The sequence below is a fragment of the Thalassophryne amazonica genome, chromosome 2 (assembly GCF_902500255.1).
Source record: "Thalassophryne amazonica chromosome 2, fThaAma1.1, whole genome shotgun sequence".
Classification (NCBI taxonomy): domain Eukaryota; kingdom Metazoa; phylum Chordata; class Actinopteri; order Batrachoidiformes; family Batrachoididae; genus Thalassophryne; species Thalassophryne amazonica.
The window spans coordinates 85,423,451-85,447,685 of record NC_047104.1 but is presented as its reverse complement, the minus strand read 5'-3'; the positions used below and the strand labels follow the sequence as shown (position 1 = coordinate 85,447,685).

The 24,235-nt window shown below is 39.9% G+C and overlaps 1 protein-coding gene across 1 annotated transcript in view; it reads left to right on the top strand.

Annotated features, from left to right (window-relative positions):
- myom2b (myomesin 2b) overlaps positions 1 to 21,193 on the top strand; it is a 119,293-nt gene extending 98,100 nt beyond the window's left edge. The window contains exons 32-39 of the mRNA XM_034188637.1: positions 774 to 840; positions 940 to 1,036; positions 5,470 to 5,506; positions 10,825 to 10,847; positions 10,982 to 11,037; positions 11,131 to 11,220; positions 20,365 to 20,490; positions 20,802 to 21,193. Coding sequence (XP_034044528.1) covers positions 774 to 840; positions 940 to 1,036; positions 5,470 to 5,506; positions 10,825 to 10,847; positions 10,982 to 11,037; positions 11,131 to 11,220; positions 20,365 to 20,490; positions 20,802 to 21,011 — 706 coding nt within the window. The 3' untranslated portion in view covers positions 21,012 to 21,193. The remainder of the gene's footprint in view (positions 1 to 773; positions 841 to 939; positions 1,037 to 5,469; positions 5,507 to 10,824; positions 10,848 to 10,981; positions 11,038 to 11,130; positions 11,221 to 20,364; positions 20,491 to 20,801) is intronic.
- Positions 21,194 to 24,235: the final 3,042 nt, after the last annotated feature.

Sequence of the window (24,235 nt, the reverse complement as noted above, 5' to 3'; positions counted from 1 at the left end):
AAGTTTTGAAGTTATTTGTAGCTTCATATGAGTTTGTCTACCAACTTCTTTCATTTCCAAAGCCTCGTTCTCACGACTTCCCTGGCCACTGCTGCTTCTTACAAACTCCAGTAATTATTATTATTATTACTTTTCCCCAGACACGCTGACCACAAATATATTATTTTATGTTTTTGTTTACTTAAAATGACAGGAATGGGAATAACAATAAGCTGCTTAAAAAAATTCTTGTGATGGCTGTTGGCAAATGTTTTCATTTTCTTAGGTATTGCACAACAAAACAGCAATGTTTGGGGCAAAATGCACTCCAATTACTTTGTGTAAGCAGTGAGGTTCTTTTGCACTTAAAAGTACTACAGTTTACCCCTGAGAATAGAAAAGGATGAGGGAAAGAAAGACTGTAGGCAGAATCTGCTGAAAAAAAATAAAGACAAAGAAATAACTGATGATGATGCATTGTAGAAACCATTCTGATATTCAATTATTCAGAAAAAAAAAATTATGGAGATTACATTTTTAACCTCCACTACAAATTTCTGCAAATGCAAGTGAGTGACAGCCAGCAGGAGAGACCAAATTGTTGTTCTTTGGCGTAACATTAGATGAACATGTAAACATGATTTTTCCATTAGCTCTGAAAAGCACACACACACACACACACACACACACACACACACACACACACACACACACACACACACACACACACACACACACACACACACACACACACACACACACACACACTAACATCTCCTCACTGTTCTCCACAGCGAGTCAAAACTCTCCCACAGTGACAAGTTTGTGATTGGAGGAACCCCTGCCATGGCAACACTGGAGGTATTCCATTGTTGTGTACATTACTCATACAAATGTTGGTCCCGAGTGTTTATTGTCGGCAAACAATTATAAGCAATGATTGCAATAATTGACTGACAGGTGATTGAGCCAACAGAGAAAGACAGAGGGAGGTATACCATTGTGATCACTGATCCTGAAAACACACACAAACGCAGCTTGGAAGTCAGCGGTGAAGGTCAGTAGTCTGTCTGTTTTGCTCATTCTCTTCAATTAATAATAAAATGAAAGGAGTCAGAGGGTTGATACACACTCTGTTTTGCTCTACACATCACTGTATAAATGTGCAAGTAAATATACTGTACATATGTCTGTAATGGTGTTTTTGAATATGTATGACTTCGTCATATCACTTTTGTGTGACTTCATTATGAGGTCTGAGGGGGAAATTTAATTTAAAGCATCAGTGGGCACGAACAACATTAAAAGGTTTCTGTATTTCTGTCTGTGGGGTGAGGATGTGGAACAGATTGGGAGTGGGGCTCAAGCAATGTCCAAGCATGAACCAGTTCAAACAGCGGTACAAAAATATGTTTTTTTCTGGGTATAGGGAGGAGGAAGGGTAATGAGGGTTAGGGTGTTTTTGTTTTTTGCTTCGGCTTGTAAATATATAGTATTTGTATGTAAGTAGGTATGTGTAGGTGTATATTTATGTTTGTGTATATATATGTGTATATATGTATATGTGTATGTATGTTGATGTGTATATGTATGTGTATGTGTATATATATGTATATATATATATATATATATTGATATCGGTTTAGGTGTGTAGGAATTTATGTGTATATGTGGCAAAGGGTATTACTGGTTGTGGGGAAGAAGGGGTAGGGATAAATAAGCTGATGCTTCACCCTACCCCTTTTCGGACATGTTGGGTACACAGTAGGAACTTTTTTGTTGTTGTCTTACTGATCTATCTTGTAATTGTTGTTGTATCAAATGTTCGAAATAAACAGTTTTCATTCATTCATTCATTCATTCATTCATACAAATCGATCATAAATATTTTGCTGATCAATATATGCTTTATTGTTCATCTAGGTTTCTTGATTGTTGAAATATATCAAAAAATGTTTGGACCATGTTTCCTTGCCCTTTAACCAAAGTACTCTAAAATCTAATTAATTCTAAATGGCTATCTACCCAAGTAATATGCCCACCAAGTTTGAAAGAAATCCTTCAAGCCGTTTTCGAGTTATCTTGTCCACAGCCATACAGAGACACACCAGCGAAAACAAAACTCTGCTATCACTGCTTTGCCGATCCACTGGGTAATGAAAGCATGATAGAAAGAAGATAACCGCTTGCTTTTATATGTGTGTTTTGAGAGGTTTCTTCAAATACGAGGTGTATTAGATAAGAAACCCACACTTTTATTTTTTTTTTTAACTATATCGATTTGAATGACGTGCGATTACACCAATCATGCTTGAACCCTCGTGCGCATGCGTGAGTTTTTTCACGCGTGTCGGTGACGTCATTTCACTGTGGGCAGGCCTTGAGTGAGATGTGGTTCAGCCCTCTCGGCTGAATTCCTTTGTTTCACACGCTGATCGAGACGGCGCGGTTGCTTTATCAAAATTTTTTCTGGACCTGTGAGGGATATCCGAGTGGACACTATTCGAGAAATTTAGCTGGTTTTCGGTGAAAAGTTTAACGACTGTTGAGAGATTATGGGGTGTTTCTGTCGCTGTAAGGACTTCCCATGGAGTGGGATGTCGCGCAGCGCTTCCAGGCGCCGTCGTCGGCCTGTTTCGACCTGAAAACATCCTAATTTAAGGCTTAATTCACCCAGGACGTCGTGAGAGAACTGAGAAGATTCAGAAGAGGCCGGCATGAGGACTTTATGCGGACATTCCACTGTTTAAGGACATTTTGTAATGAAAGACGTGCGCGCAAATTTGCCGAGTCGTTTCCGTGACGACTCGGTGAATCTGTGTGCGCCGCGACAGGAAAAACACCTCCGTGTTGAAAACCATTTGTAAAATTCAGGCGGCTTTTGATGGCTTTCAACAAGTGAGTAACTGAGAAATTGTGTAACAGCTCGGGCATGTTCCAACTTGCCCGTTAAGGTTTCCAACGGAGGTGTTTTTCCTGTTGTGACCCCGCGCGGTCGGGTCCGGCCCGACATGCGACTCTGCCCGCACGTTCTTTCATTACAAAATGTCTGTTAACAATGGAATGTCCGAATAAACTCCTCATGCCGACTTCTTCTGAAAGTTCTCTGTTCTCTGATGACTTCCTGGGTCAACAGAGCCTGAAATGTGGAAGTTTCAACTTGAAACGGCGAGACGCTGCCGCCTCGAAGCGCAGATCGCCGTCAGGCGCCGTGGGCCGTCCTTAAAGCGACACTACCAGACCAAAATCTCTCATCAGCCATTAAAATTTTTACCGAAAACCAGCTGAATTTATCGAATGCTGTCCACACAGTTGTGCCTTACAGTTTTGAAAAAATTTTGATCAAACAAAGCAGCAGTCTCTGAGCCATTCCTAAACAATGAAAAAATCGACGAGAGGGTGGGCCACTCCTCACTCAAAGACTGCCCACAGGCGAATGACGTAACCGACAGGCATGAAAAAACTCTCGCATGTCCACGAGGGTTCAAGCATGTCTGATGTAATCACACGTGATTCAAATCCATATGGTTTTTGAAAAAAATAATAAGGTCGGATACTTTTCTAACAGATCTCGTACGACTGGGCTGCTTTTTTAGTCTTCAGGATCTTTTGTCACTCATCCAACTGACTTCTTCAGTTTTCAGAAAGAAAGCTTCCAGAAGTCATTTTGACAAAACATCCTAGTCAATTTGCCTTTGTTTAAATGTTTAGATACAACCCCTGGCAAAAATTATGGAATCACCGGCCTCGGACGATGTTCATTCAGTTGTTTAATTTTGTAGAAAAAAAGCAGATCACAGACATGACACAAAACTAAAGTCATTTCAAATGGAAACTTTCTGGCTTTAAGAAACACTATAAGAAATCAAGAAAAAAAGATTGTGGCAGTCAGTAACGGTTACTTTTTTAGACCAAGCAGAGGAAAAAATATGGAATCACTCAATTCTGAGGAATAAATTATGGAATCACCCTGTAAATTTTCATCCCCAAAACTAACACCTGCATCATATCAGATCTTCTCGTTAGTCTGCATCTAAAAAGGAGTGAACACACCTTGGAGAGCTGTTGCACCAAGTGGACTGACATGAATCATGGCTCTAACACGAGAGATGTCAATTGAAACAAAGGAGAGGATTATCAAACTCTTAAAAGAGAGTAAATCATCATGCAATGTTGCAAAAGATGTTGGTTGTTCACAGTCAGCTGTGTCTAAACTCTGGACCAAATACAAACAACATGGGAAGGATGTTAAAGGCAAACATACTGGTAGACCAAGGAAGACATCAAAGCGTCAAGACAGAAAACTTAAAGCAATATGTCTCAAAAATCGAAAAATGTACAACAAAACAAATGAGGAACGAATGGGAGGAAACTGGAGTCAACGTCTGTGACTGAACTGTAAGAAACTGCCTAAAGGAAATGGGATTTACATACAGAAAAGCTAAACGAAAAGGCATCATTAACACCTAAACAGAAAAAAACAAGGTTACAATGGGCTAAGGAAAAGCAATTGTGGACTGTGGATGACTGGATGAAAGTCATATTCAGTGATGAATCTCGAATCTGCATTGGGCAAGGTGATGATGCTGGAACTTTTGTTTGGTGCCTTTCCAATGAGATTTATAAAGATGACTGCCTGAAGAGAACATGTAAATTTCCACAGTCATTGATGATATGGGGCTGCATGTCAGGTAAAGGCACTGGGGAGATGGCTGTCATTACATCCTCAATAAATGCACAAGTTTATGTTGATATTTTGGACAATTGAAAGGATGTTTGGGGATGATGAAATCATTTTTCAAGATGATAATGCATCTTGTCATAGAGCAAAAACTGCAAAAACATTCCTTGCAAAAAGACACATAGGGTCAGTGTCAATGAGCAGATCTGATTTGATGCAGGTGTTAATTTGGGGGATGAAAATTTACAGGGTGATTCCATAATTTTTTCCTCAGAATTGAGTGATTCCATATTTTTTTCCTCTGCTTGGTCTAAAAAAGTAACAGTTACTGACTGCCACAATCTTTTTTTCTTGATTTCTTACAGTGTTTCTTAAAGCCAGAAAGTTGCCATTTGAAATGACTTTAGTTTTGTGTCATGTCTGTGATCTGCTTTTTTTCTACAAAATTAATCAACTGAATGAACATCCTCTGAGGCCGGTGATTACATAATTTTTGCCAGGGGTTGTATAAAGTACATTTATAAAGAGCCTGAAACCTTCAAATATAAATACACTTTGAGAAAATCGCTGTTTTTCTCCTTGAGTGATGAACCTGTGATACACATACAGCAGTGAAGCTTTACTTCAAAGAAACTAACTTCTGTCAGATATGTTTGGTTAACTGACATGATTTCAAGCTGCAGTTTGCCATAAAGGAGCAAATGAAAATACACTTTATATAAGCCTTTCAAGTGTATGGCAGGACTGGGATGCTGAGTACGTTTGGCAGTGTGAACACTGAGTGAAATTCAGTTTCTTGCTTTTTACAGTATATGAGAAGGCCTACGCTGAGTTCCAGAAACTCAAGTAAGACCACACTCAAATCAGTTTCTTTAGCTGCCGTTCATTTTGAAGAAAGGCACCTCTAAAGGCTCATTTATGCTCCATTTGCATACATAAATCTATCCGTGCATTTCAAACGGTGCAACCGCCACTGCCCACATACCTTCATACCTTTACATTGACATAGATGTTAAGGAAAAACATCCAGTTGGGGGCATTGGAGGCTCACTTGAAAATCTGTGGCAACATCCTACATGGCGACATTGAAGAAGAACATTACGCCACTGTTGATGTTCTTTTGTCTATGGTTGCATCTCACCTGAACTTTGGCAATGCTGCCCCCAAGGTTTTCTGCTGTTTCATCTAGCCCAGTCTCACATTTTTTTTTTGTGCTCCCAGCATGAAAGTGCCCCATTTTCATGACAGTTTTTTCATTTTGCTATTTATAATCCTCCCCTTCTCTTAACTCTAACCATAACTGTAGCATGTGTCCCCTCCACTAAACCTAACCATACCCCTTTCATACCCCGTCACCGCTCCCGTGAGTAAAAGCGCCCCGTTTTTGTGACACGGTATTTTCATTTTGCTATTTATAATCTGCCCCCTTCTCTTAACTCTAACCATAACTGTAGCATGTGTCCCCTCCACTAAACCTAATCATAACCCCTTCATACCCCCCGTCACCCCACATTTAGTGCACCTGTCACGAAATGAAATCATGCTCCCTTCAAGAAAAACTCCCCGTTTTCGTGACACTGTTTACTCATTTTGCTATTTGTAATCCTTCCCCTTCTCTTAACTCTAACCATAACTGTAGCGTGTGTCCCCTCACCTAAACCTAACTGTAACCCTTTCATACCCCCATTACCCGACATTTCGTGCCACTGTCACAAAATGAAATCGTGCTCCTGTGACGAAAAGCACCCCGTTTGTGTGACACGGTATTTTCGTTTTGCTATTTATAATCCTCCCCCTTCTCTTAACTCTAACCATAACTGTAGCATGTGTCCCCTCCACTAAACCTAATCATAACCCCTTCATACCCCCATCACCCCACATTTAGTGCCCCTGTCACGAAATGAAATCATGCTCCCTTCAAGAAAAGCGCCCCGTTTTCGTGACACTGTTTACTCATTTTGCTATTTATAATCCTTCCCCTTCTCTTAACTCTAACCATAACTGTAGCGTGTGTCCCCTCACCTAAACCTAACCATAACCCTTTCATACCCCCGTCACCCGACATTTCATGCCGCTGTCACAAAATGAAATCGTGCTCCCGTGACGAAAAGCACCCCGTTTTTGTGACACGGTATTTTCATTTTGCTATTTATAATCCTCCTCCTTCTCTTAACTCTAACCATAACTGTAGCCTGTGTCCCCTCCACTAAACCTAATCATAACCCTTTCATACCCCACGTCACCCCACATTTAGTTCCCCTCTCACGAAATGAAATCGTGCTCCCTTCAAGAAAAGCGTCCCGTTTTCGTGACACTGTTTACTCATTTTGCTATTTATAATCCTCCCCCCTTCTCTTAACTCTAACCATAACTGTAGCCTGTGTCCCCTCCACTAAACCTAATCATAACCCCTTCATACCCCCCTCACCCCACATTTAGTGCCCCTCTCATGAAATGAAATCGTGCTCCTTTCAAGAAAAGCGCCCCGTTTTTGTGACACTGTTTACTCATTTTGCTATTTATAATCCTTCCCCTTCTCTTAACTCTAACCATAACTGTAGCATGTGTCCCCTCCCCTAAACCTAACCATAACCCTTTCATACCCCCACGTCACCCCACATTTAGTGGCCCTGTCACAAAATGAAATTGTGCTCTCGTCACAAAAAGCACCCCGTTTTTGTGCCCTCACCACATAGATGTTATGCTCATTGCATCTGTAGATCCTACACATCCTTCACTATGGGATCTGAAACGTGTTTTCAGTTATCATATTTTCCAGAGTATAAGTCATGGTTTTCTTAATAGTTTTGGAGGTTCTGCGATTTATGCTGCAAGTGCGACTTATAACAAAAATGATACAGGGCTTTCTCATAATCAAAATACAAAACAAAATAAATAAAATAATCAATGCTAAAAATATAAGCACACTACAACAAAGCACAAAAATCCCAAATTAAAGAGCTGATAGTACAGAAAAAAGTGACTTATAGCATTTTTTTTTGATGGGTGTGACATACTCTGGTTCAACTTATATTCCAAAAAATATGGTAAATGTTACAAAACCTATAAAACCCATGACAAATATAAAAGTACAAGTAGCCATACTGCAGATATCTGCCAGTATAGTTTGGCTAATTTGGTCAAAGCAAACCCATGCACAGGACATAGTGAATCTATTTAGGACCAAATGAAACTTCAAACACTGAACACTGCAGGCACAGTGGAAATCATCCAATTCCCCTTTCTAATTAACATTCAAAGACAGACATCTAAGCAAGATTTTGCCAGCACATGGAAACAAGTAACACCCTGTTGCCTTTTTGATTGAGTAGCAACATGCCAAGAGGAGAGCAGAGTTCTTCGGGCCATCTGGTCCTGGGGTTGACCTCTGGTCCTCTCTTGCTGCTCCTACAGCGTCCACCAACTTATTACACAGCAACATCATTTTTCCTGTGTAGAATCCTCTAATGCCCCACAGTAAACAACTTTATAATGCGGATCGCTCTAACCCCTGAATTTGCTACAGCAGAGTGCCTGGAAGCAGTTAACGACTCACAAAATGGAAAGGAAAGAGAACAGTGGAGGTGCTGGAACTGGACAATCAGCAAACCCGGCTCTGATAAAACAACACATAATTCTATTTTATAATACAAGTCCATACTCTTAGGTTTATTAAGGATCTCTAAATATCTGATTTTCAAAGAAACATTTTTCATGTCTCTTCTGAAAAATGCGCAAGTATCACATGGCAAATAAAGCTTTTAAAAAAATTGTTTTTAGAATTATGTGCCACAAACCCACCTTTTGTTTCTTTGAAAATGTTAAGTTATATGAGTTACATCTTAACATATTTTATAGCCATTTTGGCTTATATTATAAAGTGGTGATGACATGCAGCAAATCTCCTGCAGAAATTCAACCTAAGAATGCTGCAGTTCATCATTTCCACTCCTTTTTTTGCAACCTACAGACGGAACACTAAAAAGAACAGGTGAAGTCACGGACAAAATATAAGCTAGAGAATGAGCCATCTCCAAATGGATAGGACCCATTAACTTTCAAGTTGTCAAATCAAATCACTTCCAACATGGAATCTCATAGAAATAACTTGTTTTGCATCATAATACGTGACTGTGCAGAAACAAACAAATCATCAAGCAAATATGCTGGAAAATAATGAAAAGTTCATAAAAGCCTTACAATTTACAACAAAGAGAACAGAATTTACAACAGACCATGGAGGACTCAACAAAACAAGTTCTTTGTGTGAATAAACATTACCTTTAAACTGGGTTACTTCAGATAAATTATCCCACGGGTTGTTTTGACAAAAACATGATGTTGAACTTTGTAGAATCATGCATCAGGCCAATAATCATGCAACATAATTATGTTTGTTCATGTAAAAAAATATCAAGTACTTTCTTTAAAGCCACAGAGTGTGTGTTTTACAGAAAAAATGGAAATTAGCAAAAAATGGAATACAGCATTCATAACCATCTTTTCACTGATGTCTGCCACAATGAATCAGTGTGTTTTCATAAGCTTAGAATGAGCAATCCATGGCGGCCTCATGAAGGCCCATGTTATGACACGTTAGACCAAAAACAATATAAAACCCCAATTCCAATGAAGTTGTGTAAAATGTAAATAAAAACAGAATACAATGATTTACAAATCCTCTTCAACCGATATTCAATTGAAAACACCACAAAGACAAGATATTTAATGTTCAAACTGATAGACTTTATTGTTTTTGTGCAAATATTTGCTCATTTTGAAATGGATGCCTGCAACATGTTTCAAAAAAGCTGGGACAGTGGTATGTTTACCACTGTGTTACATCACCTTTCCTTCTAACAACACTCAATAAGTGTTTGGGAACTGAGGACACTAATTGTTGAAGCTTTGTAGGTGGAATTCTTTCCCATTCTTGCTTGATGTACGACTTCAGTTGTTCAACAGTCCGGGGTCTCCATTGTCGTATTTTGCACTTCATAATGCACCACACATTTTCAATGGGTGACAGGTCTGGACTGCAGGCAGGCCAGTCTAGTACCCGCACTCTTTTACTACGAAGCCATGCTGTTGTAACACGTGCAGAATGTGGCTTGGCATTGTCTTGCTGAAATAAGCAAGGGCTTCCCTGAAAAAGACGTTGCTTGGATGGCAGCATGTGTTGCTCCAAAACCTGGATGTACCTTTCAGCATTGATGTGCCACCACAGATGAGTATGTTGCCCATGTCATGGGTACTAACACCCCCCCCCCCCCCCAATACCATCACAGATGCTGACTTTTGAACTTTGCGCTGGTAACAAAATGGTCTTTTCCCTCTTTTGTCCGGAGGACACAACGTCCATGATTTCCAAAAACAATTTGAAATGTGGACTCATCAGACCACAGCACACTACAGGAAAGGTGATGTAACACAGTGGTAAACATTCCACTGTCCCAGCTTTTTTGAAACATGTTGCAGGGATCCATTCCAAAATGAGCAAATATTTACACATAAACAATAAAGATTATCAGTTTGAACATTAAATATCTTGTCTTTGTGGTGTATTCAGTTGAATATAGGTTGAAGAGGATTTGCAAATCATTGTATTCTGTTTTTATTTACATTTCACATAACGTCCCAACTTCACTGGAATTGGGGTTGCATCTTCTTGGCATTTCAGATTTTGCTGCACTGCAAGAAATCTGGAAAAACATGGCGGCAAATCAGTTGCTAACATACTATACGCTGTCTACTTGTTGCTAGTGCAGTCTAACAAGTTAGAGAACCTTCATTTTTGTTAATATAATGTGACATATTCTTTATCACTGGAGAAGACAAGGGGGTAATAATCCCCGTCTTGAAAAAAGCAAAAATGAATCGAAACAAAATCATGACCAGTGAGGGCATAATGTAGTTGGCAACATCATTACTAAAAGACAACAAATCATACATAGTATAGCTTTAAAAAACACTTTTGATGTATTTATGCTTTTGGGACTTTCTATTACTGAAGCCAGATATGCGCCGACATCCATTCTCACTGTGGTTTTAAAGGTGATTGTTTATTGGGAGGTACATTATTGATTAGTAGCCTTGATGTGTGTCCTGCTACTTTGCTGGCAGGCTTGGACTGAGAGGTCGTTAGCTTTTGTGCTGTTTTTCAGGGCTGAGGCCTTCGCTGAAAAGAGTGAGTGCATATTTTATTCCCATCAAAATTTATTTATAGATAAAAATTTTGATTTCAGTTTATTACAATGCACACATCATCCTAAACATTTAGAATGTATCTAGCAGCTTGCTAATAACAATGGTTTGTTTTAGACCGCGGTAAGGTGGTGGGAGGACTCCCTGATGTGGTCACCATCATGGAGAAGAAGGTAACATCTAAGTACTATGTGTGGATGTTTTGCGTTTGACTTTGAAAATGCATATACGGTTGTGTAAGAAGTCATATGTTTTTTCACTTGTAGACCCTGAGTTTAACATGTACAGTGTGTGGGGACCCCAAACCTCAGGTGTCATGGTTGAAAAATGGGGCGGAGGTGGAACCTGATGATCAGGTAAATACTTCAACAACAATAACAGAGAATGGGCCTTATACAGTAGTGTTCAGAATAATAGTAGTGCTATGTGACTAAAAAGATTAATCCAGGTTTTGAGTGTATTTCCTATTGTTACATGGGAAACAAGGTACCAGTAGATTCAGTAGATTCTCACAAATCCAACAAGACCAAGCATTCATGATATGCACACTCTTAAGGCTATGAAATTGGGCTATTAGTAAAAAAACAGTAGAAAAGGGGGTGTTCACAATAATAGTAGCATCTGCTGTTGACGCTACAAACTCAAAACTGTTATGTTCAAACTGCTTTTTTAGCAATCCTATGAATCACTAAACTAGTATTTAGTTGTATAACCACAGTTTTTCATGATTTCTTCACATCTGTGAGGCATTAATTTTGTTGGTTTGGAACCAAGATTTTGCTTGTTTACTAGTGTGCTTGGGGTCATTGTCTTGTTGAAACACCCATTTCAAGGGCATGTCCTCTTCAGCATAAGGCAACATGACCTCTTCAAGTATTTTGACATATCCAAAATGATCCATGATACCTGGTATGCGATATATAGGCCCAACACCATAGTAGGAGAAACATGCCCATATCATGATGCTTGCACCACCATGCTTCACTGTCTTCACTGTGAACTGTGGCTTGAATTCAGAGTTTGGGGGTCATCTCACAAACTGCCTGTGGCCCTTGGACCCAAAAAGAACAATTTTACTGTCAACAGTCCACAAAATATTCCTCCATTTCTCTTTAGGCCAGTTGATGTGTTCTTTGGCAAATTGTAACCTCTTCTGCACATGTCTTTTATTTAACAGAGGGACTTTGCGGGGATTCTTGCAAATAAATTAGCTTCACACAGGCATCTTCTAACTGTCACAGCACTTACAGGTAACTCCAGACTGTCTTTGATCATCCTGGAGCTGATCAATGGGTGAGCCTTTGCCATTCTGGTTATTCTTCTATCCATTTTGATGGTTGTTTTCTGTTTTCTTCCACATGTTTTTTTTTGTCCATTTTAAAGCATTGGAGATCATTGTAGATGAACAGCCTATAATTTTTTGCACCTGTGTATAAGTTTCCCCCTCTCCAGTCAACTTTTTAATCAAACTACACTGTTCTTCTGAAAAACGTCCCATTTTCCTCAGGCTTTCAAAGAGAAAAGCATGTTCAACAGGTGCTGGCTTCATCCTTAAATAGGGGACACCTGATTCACACCTGTTTGTTCCACAAAATTGACGAACTCACTGACTGAATGTCACACTACTATTATTGTGAACACCCCCTTTTCTACTTTTTTTTTTACTACTAGCCCAATTTCATAGCCTTAAGAGTGTGCATATCATGAATGCTTGGTCTTGTTGGATTTGTGAGAATCTACTGGTACCTTGTTTCCCATGTAACAATAAGAAATATACTCAAAACCTGGATTAATCTTTTTAGTCACATAGCACTACTATTATTCTGAACACTACTGTACACGAGGTCTGTCAATAAAGTATAGGTCCTTTTAATTTTTTTCAAAAACTATATGGATTTCATTCATTTGTTTTTACGTCAGACATGCTTGAACCCTCGTGCGCATGCGTGAGTTTTTCCACGCCTGTCGGTGACGTCATTCGCCTGTGAGAACTCCTTGTGGGAGGAGTCATCCAGCTCCTCGTTGGAATTCCTTTGTCTTAGAAGTTGCTGAGAGACTGGCGCTTTGTTTGATCAAAATTTTTTCTAAACCTGTGAGGCACATCGAAGTGGACACGGTTCGAAAAATTAAGCTGGTTTTCGGTGAAAATTTTAACGGCTGATGAGAGATTTTGAGGTGATACTGTTGCTTTAAGGACTTCCCATGGTGCGAGACGTCACGCTGCGCTCTCAGGCGCCGTCGTCAGCCTGTTTCAAGCTGAAAACCTCCACATTTCAGGCTCTATTGATCCAGGACGTCGTGAGAGAACAGAGAAGTTTCAGAAGTCGGTTTTAGCCTCCTTCACAGGTACGATGTGTCAAACCCAGGCGCGGTCCTCAGCGTCCCACAAACGAACACCACAAGGTCGAGCTCCCGGCAACTCCGCTTGAATCACACATGGCTTAAATGCAGAACGCCATCCCATTATCTGCCTCAGCCGAAAATCCTCAAGGTTGCACGTGAGCATCATCCACAGGCGCTGCATATCACGTTGATGAGGGTGAAGGACTCCTCTGCCAGCACCCTCTCCACAGACAATAAATCAGCCCGCATACCACCTGGAGAGCAAAGAAAAGAAAAGAACACCAAAACGTCCAGCCAAACCCCCCCAACACACAACAGGAAGTCCTTAAAGCGACAGTATCACCTCAAAATCTCTCATCAGCCGTTAAAAGTTTCACCGAAAAGCAGCTTAATTTTTCGAACCGTGTCCACTTCGATGTGCCTCACAGGTTTAGAAAAAATTTTGATCAAACAAAGCGCCAGTCTCTCAGCAACTTCTCAGACAAAGGAATTCCGACGACGGGCTGGACGACTCCTCCCACAAGGAGTGCTCACAGGTGAATGACGTCACCGACAGGCGTGGAAAAACTCACGCATGCACACGAGGGTTCAAGCATGTCTGACGTAAAAACATATGAATGAAATCCATATAGTTTTTGAAAAAAATAAAAAGGACCTATACTTTTTTGACAGACCTCGTATGAGCAGGAATCCATTTCAAATATACTTAATCCACTTGAAGTTTGCACATAAATATTTTATTCACCACTTTTTTGTTTAAACCGGATGTACACCAAATAGTGATCTCTCCACACTGCTGCCAGTACTTGCAGCCATTTTCTTCCTGTTCCATGTTTAATATACAGCATTTATTAATTAACCATGAAACAGGATTAAAGGAAAAACAAAAAGTTCACCTGTTTTCTGTTACAATCTCTTAGTACAAAGAGTTGTACTGTAGGTGTGGTCAGTAATACAGCACATTGCTGAGTTGGTGATGCAAGTGATCTTACTCTCACAACTCCTTGACCTACTTGCCAAGCAGCGCAAAGTCTACAGTCCGTCCCCAGTCAGTGGAGGCTCTTTCAACTGCACCAGCATCCTGCGGCTCCTACCTTGCTTTGAAGATTTTAGCTTGAGAAGACTCAATCCAAGGGGAATTTGTGTTTAGGTTTGCCCTCCTCTTTATTCATTCCCTCACCTAATCTGTCTAACATAAGAACTGACGTCCTTGGTGATCTGCGTTACACACCTCGGGAGGCAGAAACTGCAGAAACTGTTGAAGATCTGAAGAGAAAAGCAAAAACAGAATTATATACAGATCTAGAAAAATATTGCAGGAAAATGCAGAAGAGCAAAGATTCAGTAAGTAGAATATTGAGGTGTAAGTGGAGTGGCTTAAAAAAGTGATGCTTTGAATGTGCTGTTGGGTAACAATACAGTCCAACAGTGTAAACGTTCAGCGTGGCATCAGCAAGGATTGGATTCTGTAAGGAATTACATTTGCTCAAAAACTGATTTGATTAGTTATTAAGGTATAGGAGCATGTGCAAGTGCCGTGACACATGCACCACCTGACAGAACTGCTTTGAGCAACAAGGCACACTCCTGCTGGATCATACTTGGGGAAAGGTGACATGACTGCAGTGTCATAATGGACATTCCCTCACAATGCATGTTGGTTAATACGTAATTACTCGTTTGACTCAAAGCCATTTTATCGATACACAAATATTATATTATTAAAAACACCAAATGCTAAAGATATGCAGTTGTCATTTTAAGTCACTGGCTAGCACCCAAGTTAAAAAAAAAACACACCGTAAAAAAAAGAAGCAGGAAGACACTAAAAACTCAGGTCTTTGTTATCCTGCAAAGGTACAGTATCATCATTGCAATGCACACGTGTCCAGCAAGTGCATGGCCCAGCAAAGCTTTCTCTAATGTCTTTAAACCACAATGGCAATGCTGATTTGCTAATTTTGGATCCATATCATACCATACCAACTATATTTATAAAGCACTTTATCACAGCCATGTGCTGACCAGTGATGTCGGTAACGTGTTACTTAGTAACGCGTTACTCTAATCTGACCACTTTTTTTTAGTAACGAGTAATCTAACGCGTTAATCTTTCCAAATCAGTAATCAGATTAAAGTTACTTCTCCAAGTCACTGTGCGTTACTATTATTTTTACATTGTGGGTCGATAGCAGCATTAAACTTGGTCCGTGGGCAGGAGGTTGGAGTTCAACTGAACACTGCCCACTTTAAGTGAGCTGTGAGCTTTTCATCCACGGTTTTCTGTAGCAGCTCGTCCTCACCTCTTAAAGGGCGGTGATCAGCACACCTGCACTGAGCTTTACAAAGACATTTTTATACTTTTTTTCCTCCTTTATTTAGAATTCTGAGCTGAGCTGCTCCGTATCGTCTCGTTAAAAACAGCTGATCCTCCGCGACGCGTCAACAACTAACACTATTTTCCACTCAAATGCACCTAAACTCTCTTTCTGAGGACCACATGATGTGAAAACGCAATGAAACTTTCTTACCTGTAAATCTGGTCCTGTTTTCCTGCATAATTAAATGTTATCCATTCTTTGTGCTCAAACGCCAAAGCAGGGGCGAATCCAGATGGAAAGGGGTCATGGGGCAGGGATGTGCCCCCCCCACAACACCCCTAGATTAAAGGTCCAGTTTTGAAGCCGTTTTTTATTACAACTACTAATATTGCTTAAAATAATAATAATTTCGACAAGTAAAATAGAGAGAATTTAAATGTTAGAAAAATGTTAGAATTTAATAGTTACCTTTATAAACAATGTAGGTTCGAAATTGCAAGTTTTACTGTTACAGTGCTGTCAACAGTTAAATATGAGGTCAAGAGAGATGTCTTTATTTTACTTTTTTATAAAACAAGTATTTATTTTCATTGAAGTCAAGAAAGGGTGACTATAAAGTGAGTTTTGGCAAAACAGGTATCATTGTCATGTTGAGGTGGCAGAGGGTTGTTGTCGGCAGCTGGGGAAAGTAACTAAAAAAGTAACTAGTAATCTAACTTAGTTACTTTTACAATTGAGTAATCAGGAAAGTAACTAAGTTACTTTTTCAAGAAGTAATCAGTAATCAGTAATTGGATTACTTTTTCAAAGTAACTGTGGCAACACTGGTGCTGACACAAAGTGCTGTACACTAAAAAAATAGGTTTTTAAGCGAACTTTAAAAATGGGCAGTGAAGGGCCTCTCTCACAGACAAAGGCAAGCCGTTCCATAGTTTAGGAGAAGCAAAAGAGAAGGCCCTGTCCCCTCTGAGCTTCCTTCTGGAACTCGGTACTTCCAGGAGCAGCTGGTCAGCTGACCTAAGAGACTGACATGGTACATAAGGATGAAGAAGCTCAGAGAGGTAAGGCGGGGCAATACTGTGAAGAGATTTAAAAATGAACATAAGAATTTTTAAATGTACCCTAAAACATACAGGCAATATTTATATTACAATAATCCAGCCAAGATGAAATAAAAGCATGGATCAATGTCTCAAAGTGCTGTCTGGACAAAAAGTTTTCACAGCTGCTAACCGCTATAAATGATAAAAACTGGACTAAACCACAACTTTAATTTGGCTGTCCAGTTTAAAATCACTGTCCACTGTTATGGATAAGATGCAGATTGAGGAGCGGTCCAGTATCTGACTGAACCCAGCATGGAATAATCAGAAGCAGTTCCAAAAAGAAAACATTTATTTTTCTCCCTTTGTGCTATACATGAAATACTAAATAATTTAAGTTCTGGTGAGGTGAAAAGGCGGCGCGCTCTCTCAGCGTCTCAACAGTCGGAGTCCGAACGTTCAGGACTCAGGAGTTCCGCCAACACCCCCCCCCCCCCCCCCCCCCCAGGTGACTTTCCCAGACTGTACTCTGCGAAGGAGGAACAGAGATGAGATTATTCAACACTTATTACTACGAAATATTGTTTAGAGGCAAACTTATCAGCTACACATTTAGGTCTGGTTTCAAAACTTAGTTCAAAGAGGATGCTGCTCACAGCTAGTGGAGGATCATTAATCTGCAAGCCACTGCCGTGAGGAGCACGCCAAACAATTTTCACCAATAATTACTTATAGCTGCGTATAAACACCAATTTACATTCACGGATAAACTTTTCAGAAGATTCACCTCTGTCGTGTGCTGACAACGTTTGCCTCTCACCCTCGTCCTCCTTCACAGGCGCGATGTCAGACTCTGAAACGGCCCTCAGCGTCCCCACACGGTCGTCACAAGGTCGTATTCTCCGGCAATCTTATCCAACTCACTGCTGGTTTAAATGTAGTTCTTCATCACTACATTGGTACCAGCTGGAAGTCCTCAGATCTGCACGTGAACATCACAGGTGTCGTGGATTGTCCTGATAGAGAGCCGCACGAGAATGCAACAGGTGCAGCCAATCATCGTAACAGAGGAGAGAGACTCTTCTGCAGCACATTTTCCTCAGAGAACAGCCCCAAATCACCTGGGAAGGAAAATAAACACAAAACAACCCAACCTTGTCCAGCCAACCCCCCCCCCCCCCCCCCCAACACACAACAGTCCACCTTAAAACCAAGATTGTTAATAACAGGTCTAAAATAAACCTCCAAAGGTCCTAAGGCAAAGAAGGAGGACTCACAGGGGCCAGTGGGGCCAAACACCATCACCTCTGTTTACTTTTCATTATAATTTAAAAAGTTCAAGGCCAGCCAAGCTTTAATGTCCTCTAGGCAAGTCAAGAGCTGTTTTATGGAAGTGGAAGTGACATCCTTCTGCCCTAAGGGGATATAAATTTGGCAACATCAGCATAACAGTGAAATGAAATCCCATGCCGTCGAAGGATGGAACCCAGAGGCAGCAAATACAAACGAAAAGAAGCAATGGCCCCAGAATTCAACCCTGTGGGACTCCACATAACACTGAAGCTGCAGATGATTCCGAACCATGAATATGCACAGAAAAGGTTCTGTCTATTAAGTAAGACCTGAACCATTCAAGTGCTATGCCACCGATACCCACTAAATGATATAATCAAGATAATAAAATGTTGTGGTCTCTTTGAAGGTCTCCTTCAAAGAGAGCTTGTGTGTGTGTGTGTCTATATATATATATATATATATATATAATCTACTAGGAATGCAGATTACACTGGTCCAAAAAAAAAAAAAAAAAAAAATCTTACATGGAGAACTGATATAGGGTCATTTTGGGGTGCTGAATCCAAATATGAGCTCAGATTTCCTCGATCACATCACATTTTTTTGCAATTTGACATGTTGCCCAGTGGTACTAATTTTGGAATCAGGTCAGAAAGCAATTTGGGCTTTTAGGCCCTTCTACTTTGGCCCCTGTTTACAGAAATTGGGCTTTTGAATCATCTAGAACTCATCCAGTATTCCGGGTCTGGCAAGATAAGGAGATAAATTCTATTAATGATTTATACACAGACAGTGTATTTTCTTCGGTGTATTTAACTTTGTTAAAAAATTGTTTCCTCATTTTCCGAATCGCCCTCCAGAAACTTTACTAGTTACTCTTCTTTTGGTGGACCCTGTAGTTAAGGGATGTATTTCATTTATAGGTCTATTTGGCTGTCATCTTCAACATCACTGTAATGAAGAATGTAGGGGAGAAAAGCCTAAATGTTATCTTTACAGAACAACAATGGAATTCTGCTTTATGTCTTGTTCATGTGTCATCTATCTGTGCTCATCACAGACTGATTCATTGTAAGGTTCTTTTTAGGATCCACTATACCAAGGCTAGATTTGCAAAAATTTCCCATTTGAGTGATGCCTGCAAAGCAAGTAATTTGTCACCATCAAATCATGTACATATGTTTTGGCTGTCCCAAACTAGGGTCTTTCCGGGAATACATTTTTGATGTTTTGAGTAGAACTTATCACTGCTATCGTTCTGAATTCCTTATCTGCAATTTTTGGTATTCCTCCTGTTGCAGGTCTGCCAAAAGCATTTAAATGGGCCTTGGTGTTCAGCACCTTGCTGGCCCTGTAGGCTGATTTTGTTAAATTGGAAGCTTCCCCATCCACCTTCACATGTCCCATGGGTTTGAGAGGTGCTGTGTAATCTAAAGCTAGAAAAATTAAAGCTTTCGCATTATGGCTCAGAAAAGTTGTTTCATGGCACATGATATGGATGCTGATTATATTATATATTTTTTCTTCTTTTTTCCTTGCCTTTGAATTTCCATATTGTTATTACTGTTATACTACATTTTGTTTGTGGGAGCGTGTATGTGTATTTGTTTGGCCTTTGGCTTTGGGAGGTGGTTGGGGTGGTTGTTGACATGCAGTTGGAACATGACGAATCTGGACTAAATGTATAAGCTATCAGCTATTTTGCTTTACTGCACATCAGGTGTTGTTTGTTAAAAGAAGGAAATTCAATAAATAAAAAAGACAGGAAACTTCAGCTACAGTTTGCCAGAAGGCACATGGGAGAATTGAGCCTTGAGTTGATCTTTTCCTGTATGAAAAACCTTCTCTGTCATACTCCACCATCAAGCTGTGACTAGTGATGCAACAGGCAAAACTTGTGCTATCCCCATTTTCATCAGTCACATACACAGAAACCTATAACTATTTCAGAGTTATTATGGGTGTCTCGGTGGCTTCCCTCACTAGTCAGCTTCATAAATCGTCACTTTCTACTCCAGAAAAATGTATTATACAGGACCTTACTGTTTGGATTGGTCAATGATTGTAGTAAATGTAGACAAAGATATTCATTACCTTGGAAATGTTCATGTATCCATCCACTGATTTAACAACAATACTTATCTTTAGTTAATTTATTTTTGGCCTCTGACAGTGGGGTGACTGCATAGAAAATGCATAGAAAATGGTTGTAATTACATAAAAGAATAAAGTGACATTTTTGTTCAACCCTTTGAAAACTGAAAGTCTCCACTACATGCACATACTGATTATGTACAGAGACAAACACAAAAATTGTGTCACTGTCCAACTATGGACTTGACTGCACAATTGGCTGCAGGCTGCCACTTTTATTTGAATGGTGCTAAACTCAATATTTACAGAAAACTTGAACGTGACAAGTGCTGTGGATGATGAACTCCCTGTGCTGCTGTTCTCACTCAGTCACTTAAAAAAAGTTTAATCTTTCTTATTTCAGTACGTGGTCTCCCTGGATCAAGGGAGGTTTGCCAGTCTGACGATCAAAGGTGTTTCCATGGAGGATTCTGGCAGATATAGCATGATTGTCCAGAACAAATATGGAGGGGAATCTGTGGACATAGTGGTGAGTGTCTCTGCTTCACAAAACACTGGAATTACTAAGACTCGAGAAATCCTATTTTCCAATCATCTGTGATACAAATCTTGTCTCACTAAAGTTGTTTTTTAGTCACTTGGCTTTTATCTCTTACTGAACGTACGTTTGACTTTCTGCTTTTTTTGCTTCATCATTCAAAAAGTTTTAATATCCACATGGAAAGTGTTTGTGCTTTGACTCAAAATGATGTTATCTGTGAAAAGTGTTGGTTCGAAACTCTCATTTGTTTGTGGAAATATTTCCATATATTAGAGCGGATTGTGTCTCTCTGTCTCCAGGTCAGTATTTACCGCCAAGGAGAGAAAATTCCTGAGGCAAAACCAACTCTGACCCCAAAAGTAATCATCCCTCCCAAACTCCCCATTGAGATCCCTCAGCCCAAAACGCAGCCTGCCCCCAGCTCCGCCCCATCCGCTGCCAGCTCTGCCCCTCCCAAGGCAGCCGCAGGGAGAGGAGCAAAGAGTCCCATCTCTTCTCGGAGGAAGTAGGATGAGCTAAACGTTGGAGACATAAATTGGCAGATATAAACATCATTTAGATGGAAACCTTTAGCTCAGCACACAATGACATTGATTTAACTGAGGTTAAATTAAATTACACAAAGATAAAAATGCCCGTATGCTAACACTACTCTACAGTGATGGAAGTCAAGTAAATAAAAAATTGTGATGAAATTGTGTATGAAAGTACTCACATATTGAAAATTAACATATCATTAGTTCATATGTGTCAACTGGATTAAAACAATTTGGTGAAACAGAAACAACTGCGTGCTTATGGATCTTTATTTTAAGAAAGTCTACATAGGTCCTTATGTCCATTGACGTCAGTGCTTATGCTACGTTCATGATGATGGTAAAGGAAAAACCCAAGTTGGGAATTTCCAGTTGTCAAAGAGCATGTTCACTTGATGAACTCGGAAATCAGTATGGATGCATGCGATAAGATATTCAAGCTTTGTTGTTATTTGTTTTTTAAGGAACACATAAGCAAGTTATTACAGTTGTGTGGGTGAAGAAGACAGAAAATGCCTCAAATAAGAATGTTTCCATTTGTCGTCTGTAACGCTGGCAACTTCCCTAATATATAAAGAATGCAAGCAGGTCACACAAAAGTAAATGATTTAGTAAAACTATTTAAAAAGCATTTGTAATATTAATCAACTTTCAACTCAACCAACTTTTTTTTTTATATAGCGCCAAATCACAACAAACAGTTGCCCCAAGGCGCTTTATATTGTAAGGCAAGGCCATACAACAATCATGAAAAACCCCAACGGTCAAAACGACCCCCTGTGAGCAAGCACTTGGCAACAGTGGGAAGGAAAAACTCCCTCTTAACAGGAAGAAACCTCCAGCAGAACCAGGCTCAGGGAGGGGCAGTCTTCTGCTGAGACTGGTTGGGGCTGAGGGAAAGAACCAGGAAAAAGACATGCTGTGGAGGGGGGCAGAGATCGATCACTAATGATTAAATGCGGAGTGATGCATACAGAGCAAAAAGAGAAAGAAACAGTGCATCATGGGAACCCCCCCACAGTCTACGTCTAAAGCAGCATAACCAAGGGATAGTCCAGGGTCACCCGATCCAGCCCTAACTATAAGCCTTAGCGAAAAGGAAAGTTTTAAGCCTAATCTTAAAAGTAGAGAGGGTATCTGTCTCCCTGATCTGAATTGGGAGCTGGTTCCACAGGAGAGGAGCCTGAAAGCTGAAGGCTCTGCCTCCCATTCTACTCTTACAAACCCTAGGAACTACAAGTAAGCCTGCAGTCTGAGAGCGAAGCGCTCTATTAGGGTGATATGGTACTACGAGGTCCCTGAGATAAGATGGGACCTGATTATTCAAAACCTTATAAGTAAGAAGAAGAATTTTAAATTCTATTCTAGAATTAACAGGAAGCCAATGAAGAGAGGCCAACACGGGTGAGATATGCTCTCTCCTGCTAGTCCCCGTCAGTACTCTAGCTGCAGCATTTTGAATTAACTGAAGGCTTTTTAGGGAACTTTTAGGACAACCTGATAATAAAGAATTACAATAGTCCAGCCTAGAGGAAATAAATGCATGAATTAGTTTTTCAGCATCACTCTGAGACAAGACCTTTCTGATTTTAGAGATATTGCGTAAATGCAAAAAGGCAGTCCTACATATTTGTTTAATATGCGCTTTGAATGACATATCCTGATCAAAAATGACTCCAAGATTTCTCACAGTATTACTAGAGGTCAGGGAAATGCCATCCAGAGTAAAGATCTGGTTAGACACCATGCTTCTAAGATTTGTGGGGCCAAGTACAATAACTTCAGTTTTATCTGAGTTTAAAAGCAGGAAATTAGAGGTCATCCATGTCTTTATGTCTGTAAGACAATCCTGCAGTTTAGCTAATTGGTGTGTGTCCTCTGGCTTCATGGATAGATAAAGCTGGGTATCATCTGCGTAACAATGAAAATTTAAGCAATACCGTCTAATAATACTGCCTAAGGGAAGCATGTATAAAGTGAATAAAATTGGTCCTAGCACAGAACCTTGTGGAACTCCATAATTAACTTTAGTCTGTGAAGAAGATTACCCATTTACATGAACAAACTGTAATCTATTAGACAAATATGATTCAAACCACCGCAGCGCAGTGCCTTTAATACCTATGACATGCTCTAATCTCTGTAATAAAATTTTATGGTCAACAGTATCAAAAGCAGCACTGAGGTCCAACAGAACAAGCACAGAGATAAGTCCACTGTCCGAAGCCATAAGAAGATCATTTGTAACCTTCACTAATGCTGTTTCTGTACTATGATGAATTCTAAAACCTGACTGAACCTCTTCAAATAGACCATTCCTCTGCAGGTGATCAGTTAGCTGTTATAACAGCTGTTAGCTGTTATATTACGGTCACAAGTTATTATGTTTGGAGCACTGAATTTCTTTCCAAGTTTACAAGCAAAAAAATCCAGTCAGACCATATGTTCATATACTTTTATCGAAGTTGGAACTTGTAATTTTGAATTTTACCATATACCATGAATGTGGCATTATTTCTAAATACTGTAGCGTGACTCCCCTTGGATGGGATGCCAGTCCATTAGAAGTTACTTCCCTAGCCAAGGCCAGAACCCATTTACAACTGGATGGACTGGGACAATGCAGATGAAGTATCTTTTCCAAGAACACAGACAGGCAGCATGACCAGGAATCAAACCCAGGTCTACATATTGGCAACCCAGAGCCTTGCCCACCCAAGCTATCTGCTCTACAGACAATTTTAAGACAGCCTTGGGTACAAAAATCCACCAAAAACAATCACAAAAAAAAAATATAATAATAATAATAATAATAATAATCTACAATTAAATAATTTTAAAGATAACATGAATGCATGAAACTTAAATAGGCATGGTCACTGGCAGAAACTGATGCTCTTCTTCCAAGAAATCATCCTTATGGAAGAACACCTTCCTATTTTTCCGATTGTTTTATGTTATTTTATATGAATTACTTTTGTGGCATTTGCACCAAAATGATTGTATTTCTCCAAAACGTCTTTGTGTTGGTGATACTTACACCAGCCTCAGCTGTATCTGTTTCCATCCATCCATCCATCCATCCATCCATCCATCCATCCATCCATCCATCCATCCATCCATCCATCCATCCATCCATCCATCCATCCATCCATTTTCTTCCGCTTTATCCGGAGTCGGGTCACGGGGGCAGCAGC